The sequence below is a fragment of the Microplitis mediator genome, chromosome 5 (genome assembly GCF_029852145.1).
Source record: "Microplitis mediator isolate UGA2020A chromosome 5, iyMicMedi2.1, whole genome shotgun sequence".
Taxonomy (NCBI): Eukaryota; Metazoa; Arthropoda; class Insecta; order Hymenoptera; family Braconidae; genus Microplitis; species Microplitis mediator.
Genome location: NC_079973.1, coordinates 19,012,823 through 19,029,825, shown reverse-complemented (window position 1 = coordinate 19,029,825; position 17,003 = coordinate 19,012,823). Strand labels below are relative to the sequence as shown.

The window sequence follows — 17,003 nt, the reverse complement described above, 5'->3', positions numbered from 1 at the left end:
AGACAAACCGATTATTTTTAAATAAATAAATATTAAATATAAATTATAAAAATTATAATAAAATAAATCCAAAAAATTAAAAACTACCGTATTTTTAATAAACTATTTTATATAATTTGTTTATAAAAAAAAAAAAAAAAAAAAAAAAAAAACATCTGCTGTTTTTGTTATAAATTGGTAGCACTGTTTGTAGACCAAGCAGACAATCAGATTAAATTCCTAGCCAGCTGTTTCTCTGTTTCCTGTTAATTTTGTTGCTGCACAAGATAAATTTCGACGTTTTCACTAAATTTTCAGTGTTAAATTTTATACAACAACAATAATAATAAAAAAATAAATAACGCTGTCAGTGAGGATTGAAGAGTTCTAATTGGTAAGTTTGCTGATAAATATTTCAGGTTATTGCTAACAGGGATTTAAAAAATAATTATACGTATAAGGATAATTCGAATGGAGTTTGTTCGCCATATTGATTAATTAAGTGGTACAGTACGATTTTAGTGTAGTGATATATACCTATATATATTGAGCGTCATGAACTGGTTGGTGGTGCTGATGGTTGATGTATTCATGTAGCTGGTGCATGTAGCCAAGTTCAAGTCTCAGTTAGTTGAGTTTCTCTACCTTTGTCGTAATAAAGTCTCGTCCGTTACGTCCATCCGCGGAGTGAGATTCAGATTGTTAAATTATTCCTGACTTGGTACATATATATTTATCTCAATCTATATCTATATCTGTCTACTTACACTCAATAATATAGACAACAGTTTTAAAAATAAATTATTTAAATTTAAATAGTGTGTGTTGTATTTTAGTGGCGTTTGTGTAAACTATTTATTAGCTTTCTGTGTCTCGGTAAGTTTGTTATATTTTCATTTTCATTTCATTTGTTTAAATATTTTCAGAGTATTGATTGATCAGAGTGTAATTTATAGCCAACCGCAAGCTAGAACAAAAGTTCAAAGTTATTACATATTTTACTAATTTGTTGCTTTTGCGTCGATCACTTATCTTGGACATCCTAGAACACGATCTACGGAAATTTTATTATTAATATATAAAGATTTATATTTTGTTGGAATAATTATCATATAAGTTCTTTGTTCTTTGCTTTGTCGTACTCTTTCTCTTTCTCTTTATCTTCTCTCATTTTTGCCAATAAAATACTGATGATTATTTGCTGTACTATTGGAGCCGTAATTTTTTTCCTTTATTAATTTTATATTAATGCTGGATTAAAATTTATTTGGCAATGATTCCTTAGCAACGCAAAAATAAATTAGTCATTTATAAACCTTGAGTTTCCAGAAAGCTACATATTATCTTTTATATATAATATATACGTTTTTACTATAACTCAAGTTTTTTTTTTTAAATCAAATTCAAATCAATCAATCAATCATTTGTTTGATTGATTGATTTTATCTTCTAGTGTTATTGACTTTTAAATTTTTACACTGCTCCATTTTTTTAAGTACAAGTACATCAAGGTTCTCTTCAATAGTAAAAATAAAAAAGTAGTAATGATAAATGGTATCAGTTAAGTCGTTACCATGGTACTGTCGATTAGGTTCGAGTTTATTCGATTATTGCAGTGCGGGCGAACTACAGAATGTTACGACATAAAAAAAACTATATCGCGGGTAAAATAGATAATAAATGTTCTTAACGTCGTAATGATTAATCATTAATCATTAATAATTAATGCGTATGCAAGTACAAGTGATTAAATGTTTAATGACGTTAACCGATTAGTCTAAAAGCCATAATGCAATATCATTGTTAGCATTGATTAGCCTTTATTATTATTACAATTATTGTTATTTATTATTATTATTATTATTACTGGTCATTGATGCAAATCCTTGGGGTGACGGTTCAAGGACAGCGTAATAAATTAATTAAAAATATTTTTGAATACAATAGACAAAATATTTAATAGAGTAATAAAAAAAACAATAAATTTAAATTCAAAAGCTATAATTGATTTACTTGTCTTTAATTATTAATTTTTAATAAATTATTAAACTGTTTGATTAAATTTTTCAGATAATCAATGACATGATGTAAATATTATTTTGGCTGGTGTCCGACTGGTGACATTAAAATAAATTTAATACGGCATTTTGTAAACAGATTAAAGTTAAATCTTTAGATACAAATTTACGTTTAGTCGCTTTAATTTAAATAAATTTTAACTTTCATTGGTTTACGATAAAAATTTAAGTAACTCAATCTATTTTGACATTTCGTATTAATTTCCACTGATCTTATTACCCAGGAAGACACAATATACTTGAACAATTTACAATCTACATACACTGTCAACTATAATGTATATCATATTATTATTATTATTATCATCATCATAATTTATGTACATACTAGTACGAGTATCTCAAAGTGCGTGGTTTAAAAATGTCACGTTACTTTACTCTCAGTTTCGCTTTCGCAAAAACAATTTTCGTTAGCGCCTACGCAAAATTACTTAACTATTTAAATAAATCAGCAGCTCACTATTTAATTTATTATTTTTTTTTTAAAGATAATGCTCGCATGTGCCGATGGAAGTATAAAAGTAAAATTTATATTAAAAAATCTAAAGACAAAGATGTTATCAAGAAGCATAAGAAGCTTAAAATTTGTTGACAAAAGTGTTTAGTAGCTAAATTGATTGAAGATGACGGGATTAAGTGTTTGAGATGGATAAAGTTTTAGTAAAACTTATTGATAGATCCAAGTTGGCTTGATGGTACCACCAGTAAGTAGTTATAGGTATTGGTATAGTGATTGTAACGATGGTCTGGTTGTTAAAAACGATATCCATCGATACGTTCGCTGGCCAAATATGTATGACTGACGTCACGCATCGACTCGACACCGTTGAGGACGCCCACCTCGCACACACATTGCTTGCTTGCCACATTATATTAAAAAAAAACCCCCTCGTTCTTCTTTCCACTTAACTTATCTCTCTTTTTTCTTTTATAAACACTACTACAATAACACATTAGTGTTTTTTTTTTTACTTTTCAATTCCGGGACAATCAGCTTGGCGAGTTTTTCCGCTTTTCCTTCCGCCAAACAAAGAATTAAAACCTGTTCTTAAAATTAATTTACTTGTATTCCCATTTATACTTACCAGTGATAAATGACATTGATCTTACCACACTTTATTTGACAAATGCTCATTTGTCACAATCCACTGACACTATATATTATATTATAATAATATATTATCCGGTATAAATACTTATGAGGTACAAACTAGATGTAGATAGATCATCATGTTTCATGTTAGAGCTTCCTTCCTTGAATTTTCTCACGTATGTTAAATATATATATGTATATATATATATATATAAATTAAAGTTGGTCCGATTGTTGGAGACGCGCCCACAACGACCCACGTGTGAAATCGTCCGCGAATCTATGGTCATGCGATGATGACGAGGACGAGGACAATGAAGCCATCATTTAGGTCGATATCAGCAAAAGTTATCACCAAATAAATAATATCATTTTTTTACTTAATCGCTAATTATCACAGAATAATTACATTTTATCTTACGGTTAAAATTATAATAATTAATGTGAAGGTAATAGAAAATGTTTTTTTTTCTTGAGTCGTAGTAACGCTACCGTGACCTCCACCTCCGCGTTTCTGTTATTCTAACGTGTTTAAGTTTAGAAATTTCCTTGGCAGTATTAGATTTCGATAGGATTTTTTTTTTATTTTTTTATAAGTTTTTTTTTATATCAGTGTTGTTTATTATTTATCTAGAGTTTAAATTGTTAATTATTTTTGCTGTTAGTGGTATGATAAAAAGAGAAAGTTGATATTGCAAAACACATTGTCGGGATTTTAGTAGAGTTAGGCTCTGATGACGGTATATATAAATATATATGTATGTATCTTTTAAAAGCCTAATTAACTATCAATTGTCGTGGCTATTGTAATAATTATTTATATAGAACATATATATGTATGTGCTGTGTTAGATATCTTTGAGTTTATTATTTAATAGAGGTTAGTAGAGCAAGACCAAGAACAAGTTTGATGTTACTCTATATACTTGTTATAAAAAACAAATCGTGCCGTCGATTTATCTACAGCGATTTAATAACTTTTAAAAATAAATAATAAGTACGTGCGCGTATTTTAAATTACTTAATTTTTTTTTGTCTTTAAATTACAGGTGGTCCTGCCGAATAATTCAATAATCGGCTGAACAGACAGAGATCATGGTAGACTATTATAAAGTTCTTGAATTAACGCAGACGGCCACGTCTGTTGATATCAAAAAATCGTGAGTATTAATTTATAATTAAATATTAGATTATAAATTTATTTATTTAACGCTTTCCGCAATTTATAAATTTAAAAAATTTTCATTCGCGTTATCACAGCCCTGATTAAGAAATCTAATTTGAAATGATTTTAAAAATTTAAATTATTTTATATTGTATCATATCATAAAATTATAATTTGTAATAATTCAAAATAATTGCAATATTATTTTCTCATTCAATTTAATTTAAAATGATTAGAGAGTTCAAATCATTCTAAATCAGCCGATGAACCAGAAATTGCGATATTATTTTCTTATTCAAATTAATTTGAAGTGATTTTAAATTGTTCGAGGAACCAGAAATTCAAATGTTATTTTTTATTCTAATTAAATGCAAAATAATTCGACAATTTAAATCATTTTAAATAATTTCAAATTATAAAATAATATTTCATTATTTTTTAATTTAATATGATGTAAAATTGTTCGTTCCAAAATTTATACTCGAAAGCAAAATAATTCAGAAAATTTTGAATTATTCACAATGATTAAGAGTTACGTAATCTCAAATCATTCAAAATTAGATTTCTTAATCAGGGAGTGCGAATAATAATTAATAAAGAAACTGCAAAAGAAATAACACATAAATAGTTGTACAGTTCAATTATTCTTAATTATTGGACTCAGTTGTCACTCTATTTTCCATTTCCACTTGAATTTACTTTTAGAGACCCGCCAAAAAATTTGACCGATTTTGAGTAGTCATTGACTAATTTAGAAGTTTTATTTCTGGGACCATTTTGTATAAATGACTCACTGGAGTATAGAACTTTTAAAAGTTCATTTTCCCTTAGATTCTTATTCCGGATACTGAACTTGATATCTGAAAAATTTCTGGAGAATCGATCAAATTATTTACCGCCTTGAAAAAGATGTAGTCTGTTATTACACGCATAATTTCATGATATATATAATAATGATGATAGTTTAAATATAGAGAAATAAGAAAGCTAATTAGTAATCTAGTCAAGTTTTTTTTACTAATTGGTACACATAGCAAAGTATTAGAGAGTAGTTGCCATGAGGGCACTCTTGTTAAGAATCTTTGCAACAACGGCCAAGGTTGACATCTCGGCCAAGAGGTCTGTGACCCTGGTGCAACTTAACTCACACACATGTCCTTTTATTACATTCATTATGGTCCACTAGCTTTTTCTATATATATATTTATTATTTATCTCTTCCTGTATTTTTTATTTAAACTTTTTATCCGTTTGTCGAGTTTACTACTTTGATAGTCATTATTTTTATGAGGTTTTTCCTTTTTTAGATACCGCAAATTAGCTCTCAAATGGCATCCGGACAAGAATCCCGACAATCTTGAAGAGTCGACGAAAAAGTTTAAAGAAATATCAGAGGCTTACGAAGTATTGATTGACGGTGAGTCATCTTTTATGAACTATATACTTTTTTTTTTTTTATTTATAAGGAATAATTATTAGTCACTGCAAAATAATCTCGGGTTGATTAACAAGATTAGATAATGTCAACAGGGAAAATAAAATAGATTACAGTTATATTTTTTAAAAAATAATTCACTTTCTTTATAAATTAATTTATTATTCTACATAATAATAATAATAATAATTTATTTGTTGGTGTCTTTTGTTACAGAGAAAAAGAGAAAAATTTATGATCAGTATGGAAAAGAAGGCCTGCAAATTCCTGGAAACAAACGTAGACATGACGATGACTATAATCCGGTCTTCAATGAATGGTTTGTCTTCAGAGATCCTGAAGATGTTTTCCGAGAATTTTTCCAAGGCTCAGCGTTCGACGATTTATTTGATAGTCAGTACTTAATGTCACTCACTCATAAATTTAATATTTATTTTATTTAACTTGAGTTTTTATTTTTAGTGTTAAATGGAGGCAGTGGTCGTCGTGGAGGCCAAAGACACGGGCATGGACATCCAAGACAAAATAGTTTACATTCACCTTTCGGTACACTTGATCTTAGTCTTTCTTCGCCTTTTGGATTTTTTGGCTCCGGTGCCGATTGTTTCTCTTCGTTCAGTAGTTTCTCAAACGGAGCACCTCTTTCTGGTTCTAGTGTACGGAAAACGAGTACTTCAACGCGATTTGTTAACGGCAAAAAAATTACAACTCACAAGTAAGATAACCATTGGTATTAATTATAAAAAATATAAACTGTCAATCTTAAAATTTTATATTTAAGGCGATTCTCAGACAGTAGTCCCTCGCTCCACTTTTAAAAAATTTTCAATGACTTTCAACTGTCATAAGTGTATCAAAATTTCATCCATTAATTAAAAAAAAATTAAAGCATTCATTGAAAAAAGCACAATTTCGCTGTAATATAGATTAAAAAAAAATTACTTACAGTTTAATTTAATTTAATATTCATTTATTTGGCTATGAAGTCTAAGCTTCTTGCAGCCATCCATATAAAATACAATATAATATAATAGTATAATACAAGATAGTATAAAATTATCATTCATTACAATATCATCAAATTAGCTAGTAATACTTAAAAAATGTTAAAAACACGACACACGGAACTCTTTAAATGTTAATTTATTTGTACAATTGACTGGTAGGTTTTTCTTTGCCTTTATTTCACATACAATAAATGATTTATCATATTTAGCACTGCGACAATTTGGTAATGCTAATAAATCTTGTCGTATATCACCTCTTCGCAGTTTTGGCTCTAAAATATAAATTTCATGACGAAATAATGCCATGTAACCCATATGGACTGCCTTATATATTAAACAACAATAAAAGAATTCATGCCTTGTTTTTAATGTATGCCATCCTAATTTTTTATAATATGGAGTGACATGTTGTTATCTAGAGATATTAAAAATGAAACGTATACAGGCATTCATTTTTCTCTGTAACTGTAATTGCTGTTGTGCAGTTATATCACTATAAATCGCTGCACAATAATCAAATATTGGCCAAATTAATGTTTTGATGAGTTTCTTCCGTACTTGCAAATTAAAAATGTCATTGTTCATTTTTAATTATGCAAGTGCTCTCATACTTTTATAGTATAAATCTCTTACTTGTTCCGAACATGATAATTTACTATCTAAAATAGCACCTAAATACCTGACAGAATTTGAGTTACTAATTTCGACATTATCTACTCTAATTTTAGGAGCTACTTTACAAAATTCTGAGTTTAATTTTATTAGCGCTACCAAAAATAACTACTTTCGTCTTATCTGTATTTAATTTTGAGTCATTTTTATTACACCAATGATGAATAAATTTAACTTTATTGTTAAGCCTCGGCCGCCTAACAAAATCTCGAGCTTAAGAATTCTAATTACGTTTTGAATATGTATGGGACTCGAATGATGAAAATTTTCCGAGGAAGTTCGTCTTCTGCTTTTTGTCGAAAGCTAAGAAAATCGCTGTTATGATAATTATTTAATAAATAATTCGAATTCTTGAATTCGAGATTTCGTTAGGTGCGACCCAGCCTTAAGTATATAAACAAAATAAGGAATTTCATTAATACAGTTGAGATCAATTGGGACTTAAACAAAATCTGTTAAAATTCAAAATTAATCATGTCAACTTTATGATTCGAATTTTCAAATTTTGTTGTCCAAAATTTTAATACGGTTATTACGATTCAAAGTCATTGCAAATTTTTAAAAAGTGGGGGACACTGTCTGAGAATGTCCTTAACTAATTAATCATTTAGACAATAAAATAATTATCCAGCAATCGCTTTATTAAAAAATCCTTTCATTGCTGATTAATTATTTTATTATCACATAACAATTAATTAATTATTAATACAATAAGATGTAAAAAAAAAACTAATTATATTTTTGTTTTGATTGTTTATAGGATCGTTGAAGGTGGAAAAGAGACCATAACATTTTATGAAAACGACGTTATAAAATCTAGAACCGTCAATGGTGTTCCTCAATCAATAACGTACAGTTAAATTCATTTTTTTTTACTCCTCATGCTTAATGCCACCTTATTATATTTATTACTTTGAACACAAAATCTATCATCCATCCATCCATCTACTTACACTTGGTTTAAATAATTTCACAATAATTTTTTTAAAATTACAAATTTAACGTAATTTTGCTTAATAATTTATAATAATAACAATTACGAATTACGGAATTATAATAACAAGACGCTGGTCGATGCATCCCGTTAGCAGTTTTCATTTAATAATAAATCTAACAATTAACATAATTAAAAAAAAATAAAAATTAATTTGTTAATTACAAAATTATATTAATTTATTTATTTATTATTAGCAATTTTTTTTTATTGGCCAACCAGCTCATAATAAATAAAAATTTATCTACTATTCCTCTTTCTGCTCACTTTACTTTAAAAAAAAAAAAAAAAAAAAAATTATTAAGTACAATGAGTAAAACGTGTGATACATATCTTGTTTGTTAGGTTGAATGAAGCATCGACGAGTCGTCAAGTGAATGACAAAACCGTCGACACATCATCAACGGGAAACAATACTACCGTTCGCGGTAGCCCCAGTGCTAAAATACCGCATACCGAGAACTTGAATAGGGTAAAAAATCATTATCATCATCCGCACACAAGTATCAAGCACGAAAAAAGTAAACGAAAGTGATAGTAAACATTTAAAATAAATAAACAGTTGACTTGGTTATGACCTGTCACATTTTGACTAATTAATTTTTTTTTTATTTTTTATTTTACATTAATTAATAAATTAAGTAGCTGTTATTTTATAAAAAAATCATCTCTTACCCTCTTTCTTTCATTACCATCGGCTCATTGTTTATTTTGTTACGTTAAATATATATTTTTAGCTTTTAAATTATACTCACACTTTATAGCGACACTGTGACTGCATTAAATAAAATTAAAAGTAACATAAATTATCCTGGGTAAACTTCTGAGCCGACTCATCATTTATAATTATTTAGTAACTTTATTTATTCATCGCAATGATTAATATTATAATATTGATTTGCATACAAAATGATTCGGTGGATTTATTTAATGTATTAAAGTATGTCTAGTTTGTTAAAGTTATTGTTGTTGATATTAATTTTCAAATAGCAAATTATTTTTAACAACAACTTAATAACGATTGAGTGAAAGCATCAGTTGATATGGAACCGAATCTATTTATTTATAAGACACTATATATTTGCTACGCTATTTTAATTAGATGTCTGTATTCACATAGATAGAAATTAATTATTAAGTTTAATATTATTACAATTATAATTATAGTTACTATTAATTAATAAATTAACGTTATTAAAAAATAAATAAGTGGGAAATAATTCAGTTGATGATAAAAATGCTGTCTGAAAATATAGTCTGATACTGATTTTATCGATTGATTTTCAAGTTATTATTCATTGTAATATCATCATGCTGTAGTCAAATTTACTTTTTAATTATTATTATTATTATTATTAATTATCTATGTGTATATAAAGATAAGACAATTTAAGTTTAAGATTTAAAAAAAATACACTTCATGATTTAATTATGGTTGATTTATTTATTATACATCCATCAATTCCTTTAAAAAAGCTAGGCGAGACTGTAAAATTGTTACAAAAATAATCAAGCTAATTGTGACAAGATAACAAAACAATTGATATATGTTACATATATATTTATATATTTTTTAATAATTGCACATTAGACTAATTAGAGTGATGTAAAAGTAGATTTTCTTTTTTGTAATTATAATAGCACATTTATATTTTATTATAAATTATTTTATGCAATATATATTTGCGCGTAATTCCTTGGTGATTCTATTGAGATTCTAGATGTTGGTCGTGATTGTTTAGTTTAATTATAATGATAACATTATAATTAAATAATTAAAATCACTTTTTCCCAATAGATTCAATCAACTCGGCTACTTTGCTGATGTACTTTTCTTTAGCTTCATCTTGACTCATTCCTTTTTTTGAGTTCCAAGCTTCCCATTTTGATTTACCTTTGAAATCAAAGAAACCTGGTTTCTCTATAAAAGAAAAATTTTTTTAAATTAATGAACAATAGTAATTAAAATTAAAAAGGAATTTTATTAGTATAAAGTGATTAATCGCCTAATGAATTAGTAATGCGCGTTTTTATCCCCCGACATAATTTCCACAATTTTCCTGAAAATCGAGCCCTCAAAATGTACAGTTTTTCATCTACCTTTAATTTATTTTACTATTTATCCATTCTCACATTTTTTCTGAAAAACAAGCACCCAAATTAGGTGTGAATAGTACAAACATTTAAATTTTGGCGGTGGAATCATTAATACATATTGTAACGAATGTGAAACTGATCTTTTAAATATATGAATATCTAGAAAACAAATGCCTTCTGCTCTTGTTTTATAGAAACGCGACTAGAGTCAGTTAGTCATATGTTTTAACAGCATACATCTGTATCTCAATAAACTATATCTCTCTTGCCTTTTTTTTTGCTGCTGTTAACTGTGGTGTTATTATTTCTACTTTCAGTGTGTTATCATTGTAGTATAAGTGATATTAAGTTTTGAGATACTACTATTTGGTGTCAGAAGTGGGATGATTTTAATTTCAATTAAGTTCGATTTTTCGGGTAGACGTCTATCATCCAGAATCCAATCACCCGGAATCTTATAACCCAGAATCCCTATAGCCTAGATTCCTAATCACGCAGAATCCTAATTATCCAGAATCCTCATTGTCCAGAATTCCAATCATACAGAATCCCGATTGCCTAGGCGATTGGAAATCTAGGCTTTAGGGATTCTGAGTTTTAAGATCTGGATCTGAGTAATTGGGATATGTACAATCGGCAACTTTCCCTATTGAATCCTGGGCGATAGTCGTCTACCCGATTTTTCCAACACAATTTTTCATCAGGACGATAATTTTATTGAGAAGAGGGTAGTGTAACGAATGTGAAACTGATTTTAAAAATATTTGAATGTCTAGAAAACTAAGGCATTCTTCTCTTATTTTATAGAATATTATAGTAAGCTTTTTCAGTAATTCTTAGTTATTAACTCGTATTATATTGTTGTTTCGCTATTTGATATATGTTACAATGTTAAATATTTGGCTAACAATTCAATGTATTTGTATAATTCTATAACTATGATATTGTTTTTTTTATAATTAAGCTATTGGATTAGAGTGATGTAAAAGTTATGTAAATTTTTTTCACACTAAAATACATATAAAATTTCATTCTTTATTACATTGATATTTTTAAATTTTCATGTTTATTTTAGTGCTTATGACGGTGGGGGTTATTTTGTCAAGGGATGATTTGCTGATAGGATATTTTGTCGGAGACATTTTGTCCATAGGATATTTTGTCGGGCGATAAAAACGCGCGGAATCAATTATATTAAAAAATTATTATAATGTTTTAATTGGTAAAAATAATTACCAGTATTACAATCTCCAACAGTAGCTTGTTTATAAAAAGCATAAATCTCCAACAAGTCTTCGTTGGATGGTGTAGTTGCCAATTCCTTTATTTCTTCAGCAGCTTTTTCAAATCTCTAGAAAAGTTTTTAATTGTATTAGCATTAATTTATTGAATTTTATTAAAAAGTTTTCTATTTCAATAATTATGATTTTTGTTTTGTCCAAAAATTAATTAGAAAACAAAATTAAATTATTGTTTTGACAAAGAAACAGCCTAAGGTAAAAGACCTTATTATCTACAGAATACCAAATGTTGATACTTAATTTTATTCAATTATTTACTCAACTTCTACGATAATTTTTAAAAGTTCTTAATATTTTGAAATAATTTTTTTTAATATGTAACTAAAAAATGAATTTGTGAATGTAGCAGGCATGAGACAATTTCTAAATTTCGAATAAATAAATAAATTAATTAATTAAAATACTGAAATTTAAAAAAATGCACGTTCTGATTTTTCATTTATCTAAATAAGAATTTTTTCATTTTTATTTTAGTTACGTTTTATTTATTTATTCAAATATTTAAAAAATTCCTACTTGTCAGTTACATTCACACTAATATTTGTGGTTTACTATACAAGATTATAAAAAAAAAATTGCTCGATGATATGGAATATCAATCGTTGTTACATTTGGGTAATTGTATAATTTTTAATCTATTATACATTTATTCAGAGTAATAAATAATAAATATCTAAAAGTTACTAAAACTTGATATCATTCTAGAATTTTCAAGACGTGACTGAACTTCTGAAGGTCATATTAACAAAGATATTCAAATATATATGAATAAAATAATAAACATTACATATTAAGAATCATAAAAAAATAATAAAATAAATTTAAAAATCAACTCCATGAATCTTAAATATATTTATCAACAATCACTTAAAAACAATAACAATTTTAAATCACAAAGAAGTGAATTAATTTCCAAACAACAATTAAAAAATAAACATTCATCATTAAATATTGATTAAACATAATTCACGTGTTATAACCTTGAAATAACTTAAATAATACATCAAGTATTGACATTGTTACCAAGTTATTCGTCATACGTTTTATAATTTAAAATATTTTTATTAAATTTCTCAATTCCAGTTTTAAAAAAAATTAATATTAGATATTTATATTAAAAATTATTTACCTCAGTAAGTGACATGTTGGCTTAATTTTTTATGATCTTGCAAAAATCTTCTATTTATTATTTCTGATAATTATTTATCAAAATTTAACTGTTTATGTGTTTTATTATAGTTTCAGGTAAACTATTAAATTAATCAAGATTAAATAATATAATTTTTTAATTATTTATATTATATATAAATATGATATATATAACAGTAGTTTTTGGAGTGCAAAAAACGTGGCAGACCAGAGATATATCTAAAGTTTGAACCGTTTGAACTTTTACATATATTATATACACTTATATATGTATATATATGTAATGTGTGTTTAGACGTGTATGTCAGAATAGCGGAAAGATCTGATAATAATGTACGTGATGTGTAATGACCACCACTCTACACTACTACACTCCTGTAGAATAAATATGTGTAAGTGTGTATACATTTACTGTACAATGATAAAAACATATAAAGTATATGTGGATTCGTATATATAGCTAACTACAAGTATAAATGTGCGTTCATATGTACATGAGGATATTCATATATATGTCCATATTATAATACATTGACACAGTAGATTTTATCATACCAGCACACAAACACAGTCTTATCTTTACAAAATACATTATTTATAAAATGTGTATTTTTAATTGGCAGACTTCGATGATTGATATAATTTAGTTTTTGATAGACATTAAAAATTACTGTAATATAATTTTTGTCAAAGTTTTAGAGATGCAAAAGTCTATTACTTTTGTACTTATAAATTGTAACTCAATTGTATCAAAAAAAAGATTTTATTTAAAAATATTGTGATACTTGTCATGTAATAGTTATATTGAAGTGACTGATAAATTGTCAATTTAAAGTTTCATAAAAAACTCGTTAAAGAATATACAAATTATTCATACTCTTGGGTCAATAGTATATATATATATATATATATAAATTATTTTTTACTATGTTTTTAACAACGTGAGCTTCGCAGAATGATAATGTGAATTTAAAAGCGATAAAAAAAATTTTATCATATTCAGAATTGAGAAATATTATAATTTCCAAACAGTGTGATTTTTGGGAACGAATATCTTAGAAATGTTATAAAACTCAGAATGAGCAAAAACAAGTTCTTTGAATTGTATCAAACTTTGATCTCCGATATCTTTGGAATGGTCCAATTTATGCAAAAATCATAAGAAATATTTTTTGTAGACCAGTAAATTTGCTATAAAATCTTTTAATATAGTTTTTCTGTACCTTCATTTGTTTGGAAGTTATGAATTTTTCACTACGTTATTAAATAAAGTAGAAAATTATTAATAGTTACCTCTTAATATCAATAATAAAAACTCAAATTTTAACTGGCGCCATGTTCCAAAATACTATGTCGATTTTTCGGTATTCTTAAAAAAAAAAGTCTCTTTATTTGAAACAGTCAAATATATAACATGCTTCTATCAGTATATGAATAAATAAATAAATATTTGAAACATCTCTTCTTCAAAGGTGAATACTGACATTTCTACTTAGTATCATCTAGTACATTACTGAATAATTTTTCTATATAATTTCAATATTTATCAATTACTATTACACAGTAGAATTAATAGAAAAACTGCAATTTTTATTGGTCAGAAAAAATTAACGAACAGTTTGTTTTATCCTAGAAATATCCAAAGTACTTTTGATTCACGCTGGAGAATTTCTTCATAATCAATTATGAAGAAATCATATATATAATAACCACTTATAACTTATAAGCGTTCTGTAATAGACATAGAAAAATATCAAACTTAGTAATGGAATTTTCTAAAATAAAATATTCTGATGAGCTAACAGTTTACGTTATTCAAAAAAACCTAAATGTAATGATTTAAAATTATAAATTTACTTGGATTCAATTAATTTTTTATGTAAAGATTTACGTCGACTTAATTACAGATCAAGTGATTGATACCTGAACGTTGTCTTTGACTCCATTAACTTTTATAAATTTTTTTTGTCAATAAATTAATGATAATAACGGATTATAATTTTTAATACTTAATTTATATTCAAGCCATCTATTAATTTATTCAGTTATAAAAATATAAAACTTAATCAAGCGCAGATTTTTTTTTTGCTAATTAATAAGAACTTATTAGGATTTTTTTACAGAAAGTTTTTTATAAATTTGTGTGCGCAATAGATTTAATTACAATATTTCTAAGATCGTCATAGAATTTATAAAATATATATCTATAAAGATGTATAATATTAATATATATGTACATAGATATAGATATGATTACATTAGTAAATATTGATACAATCACAAGAGTAAAAATTTTGTTATCAGTTATTAATAAATATAAAAATCGATACTTTTGTCTAAATATTTTTAAGGAGATTCAAAAAAAAGATTTGTTTTTCGGAAATTATTTGTTTATTGATAAAAATGATATAAATTATCAATACTTTTTAAAATCAATTACATAAAAAATTTGAATTAATATATATCATAATGTATTATATTTTAAAAGTTTTGTTTGTAAGAGTTTAGAATAAAAATTAAGTAAAATAATTAAAGAGTGATGTATACATTAAGATGTAAAGTAAAAGTATAATTATTTATTTATATGTTGCGAGTAATCCCATTGCATAAGCAATGTATGATTTTTTAGCGTCGGTCTTTGAAATTCCTTTCTTACTATTCCATCGATCCCATTTAGCTTTGCCTTTTAGATCCAACATTCCCGGACGAGCTGGACAATTTTTAAGTATTTATGCATACATAAATATATAAGTACATGAATATATATTATTAATTATTATTTATTAAAAGTACTTGTTTATAATATTTAATTTATAAAAAATAAAACTAGTTTAATAAACGCAAATAAAATTCATAAAATCATAAATAATTAATTTATGACATGATTTTTTTTTACTTACCAGTATCAACGTCACCAACCGTAGCCTGTTTAAAAAGACCGTATAATTCTAACAATTCATCGTCTGATGGTCGTTTAGTCAAAGATTTAATATCTTCGGCAGCTTTTTCAAATTCCTGTAAACAAATTTTTTATAATTAGTGTGAATGTAGCAGACATTAGACAAATTTAAAATTGTTAATAAATAGAGTAAATAATTAATAAATTAAAACTTTAAAAAATGTGTATTTAAAAAATATTTAAAAAAATAAGTGCATTTTTTATAAATATTATTTTTTAAATTATTTACTCTATTTATTTATAATTTTAAATTTCTTTGATGTCTACTACATTCACACTGGTTTTTTATAAATTATTAAACATTAAATACAAAACAATGATTTTTTTTTCTTAAAAAAAAAAAAAAAAAAAAAAAAAATATTTTTAAAGTAAAATATAAACAATTACACGGTCGGTTATTATGAAATCCAAGTAAATTAAATATTAATTTGCTGATGGTAAAATTTTATGTGTGTGAATGTAGCAGACATGAGACAATTTATAAATTTTAAATAAATAAATTTAAATAATGAAATTTAAAAAAATGCGCGCGCTGATTTTTCAATTATCTAAATACGCATTTTTTTATTTTTTTTCTACTCACATTTTATTTATTTATTCTAAAATTTCAAAAATTCATAATTCCCAGTTACATTCACAACTCATAAAATTTTGTATAAAAAACTGTAAGATGATTTATTAAAAATTTATAAAGTTAAATTTTTAAATAAAATAAGAGATACCTGATCTAGTGTCATGTTGCTTTAGCTTGAAATGTAATAAAATATGCACTTCTAAAATATAAGATATGATTTTAGATAGACTAGTGTAGAGTAGACTCTTCTTCGTTGACTTGGCAGTAATAACTGTCGGGTTTGATGCAATCTAGTATAAAGTAAACTCTGCTGCTACGCTTCGCGACCGCTAAGTGTCAAAGTCCTATTAAATCCAAGTAATACAACGAAGCTATTAAGAAGCAAAGAAAAAAAATAAAAATAAAGCAAGAAGGAACTGAGTCAAAGGTGCGCGTCTAATTAACTCATCACTCAAAATTTATTCCTTTATATTTTTACAAAACATTGCATACTAAAGTAC

The 17,003-nt window shown here is 25.9% G+C and overlaps 3 protein-coding genes across 5 annotated transcripts; 1 reads left to right on the top strand and 2 right to left on the bottom strand.

Moving 5' to 3' along the window:
- The first annotated feature begins 214 nt into the window (after nucleotides 1-214).
- LOC130668494 (dnaJ homolog subfamily B member 3) lies at nucleotides 215-9,097 on the top strand. Of its 3 annotated transcripts, none has more exons than XM_057470820.1 (7): nucleotides 215-373; nucleotides 4,200-4,310; nucleotides 5,623-5,732; nucleotides 5,967-6,143; nucleotides 6,213-6,465; nucleotides 8,190-8,279; nucleotides 8,769-9,097. In XM_057470820.1, the coding sequence occupies exons 2-7, from the start codon at nucleotides 4,246-4,248 to the stop codon at nucleotides 8,956-8,958; spliced, it is 885 nt and encodes a 294-aa protein (XP_057326803.1). In that variant the 5' UTR covers nucleotides 215-373; nucleotides 4,200-4,245; the 3' UTR covers nucleotides 8,959-9,097. The 3 variants fall into 3 exon arrangements, with proteins under 3 accessions (XP_057326803.1, XP_057326802.1, XP_057326804.1); XM_057470819.1 differs by lacking the exon at nucleotides 215-373 and adding an exon at nucleotides 537-855; XM_057470821.1 differs by lacking the exon at nucleotides 215-373 and adding an exon at nucleotides 552-855 and having other exon boundaries at nucleotides 8,190-8,909.
- An 866-nt stretch (nucleotides 9,098-9,963) lies between these two features.
- LOC130668498 (acyl-CoA-binding protein-like) lies at nucleotides 9,964-13,455 on the bottom strand. Its single transcript, XM_057470827.1, has 3 exons — nucleotides 12,951-13,455; nucleotides 11,757-11,871; nucleotides 9,964-10,344 (listed from the first exon to the last, which is right to left on the bottom strand). Exons 1-3 carry the CDS (start codon nucleotides 12,963-12,965, stop codon nucleotides 10,205-10,207), a joined length of 270 nt encoding a protein of 89 aa, XP_057326810.1. The 5' UTR covers nucleotides 12,966-13,455; the 3' UTR covers nucleotides 9,964-10,204.
- A 1,883-nt stretch (nucleotides 13,456-15,338) lies between these two features.
- LOC130668499 (acyl-CoA-binding protein homolog) lies at nucleotides 15,339-16,789 on the bottom strand. Its single transcript, XM_057470828.1, has 3 exons — nucleotides 16,652-16,789; nucleotides 15,871-15,985; nucleotides 15,339-15,680 (listed from the first exon to the last, which is right to left on the bottom strand). Exons 1-3 carry the CDS (start codon nucleotides 16,664-16,666, stop codon nucleotides 15,547-15,549), a joined length of 264 nt encoding a protein of 87 aa, XP_057326811.1. The 5' UTR covers nucleotides 16,667-16,789; the 3' UTR covers nucleotides 15,339-15,546.
- Between the last annotated feature and the right edge of the window lie 214 nt (nucleotides 16,790-17,003).

What these genes read in the sequence shown, in the direction of transcription:
- LOC130668494 (XM_057470820.1), top strand. Translation starts at nt 4,246, where the DNA reads ATGGTAGACTATTATAAAGTTCTTGAATTAACGCAGACGGCCACGTCT. An exon ending in GTTCGACGATTTATTTGATA is followed by an intron (nt 6,144 to 6,212) that starts GTCAGTACTTAA and finishes TTTTATTTTTAG; the next exon opens with TGTTAAATGGAGGCAGTGGT. An exon ending in AAAAAAATTACAACTCACAA is followed by an intron (nt 6,466 to 8,189) that starts GTAAGATAACCA and finishes GATTGTTTATAG; the next exon opens with GATCGTTGAAGGTGGAAAAG.
- LOC130668498 (XM_057470827.1), bottom strand. An exon ending in TGTTGGAGATTGTAATACTG is followed by an intron (nt 10,345 to 11,756) that starts GTAATTATTTTT and finishes TTTCTTTTATAG; the next exon opens with AGAAACCAGGTTTCTTTGAT.
- LOC130668499 (XM_057470828.1), bottom strand. An exon ending in GGTTGGTGACGTTGATACTG is followed by an intron (nt 15,681 to 15,870) that starts GTAAGTAAAAAA and finishes AAAATTGTCCAG; the next exon opens with CTCGTCCGGGAATGTTGGAT.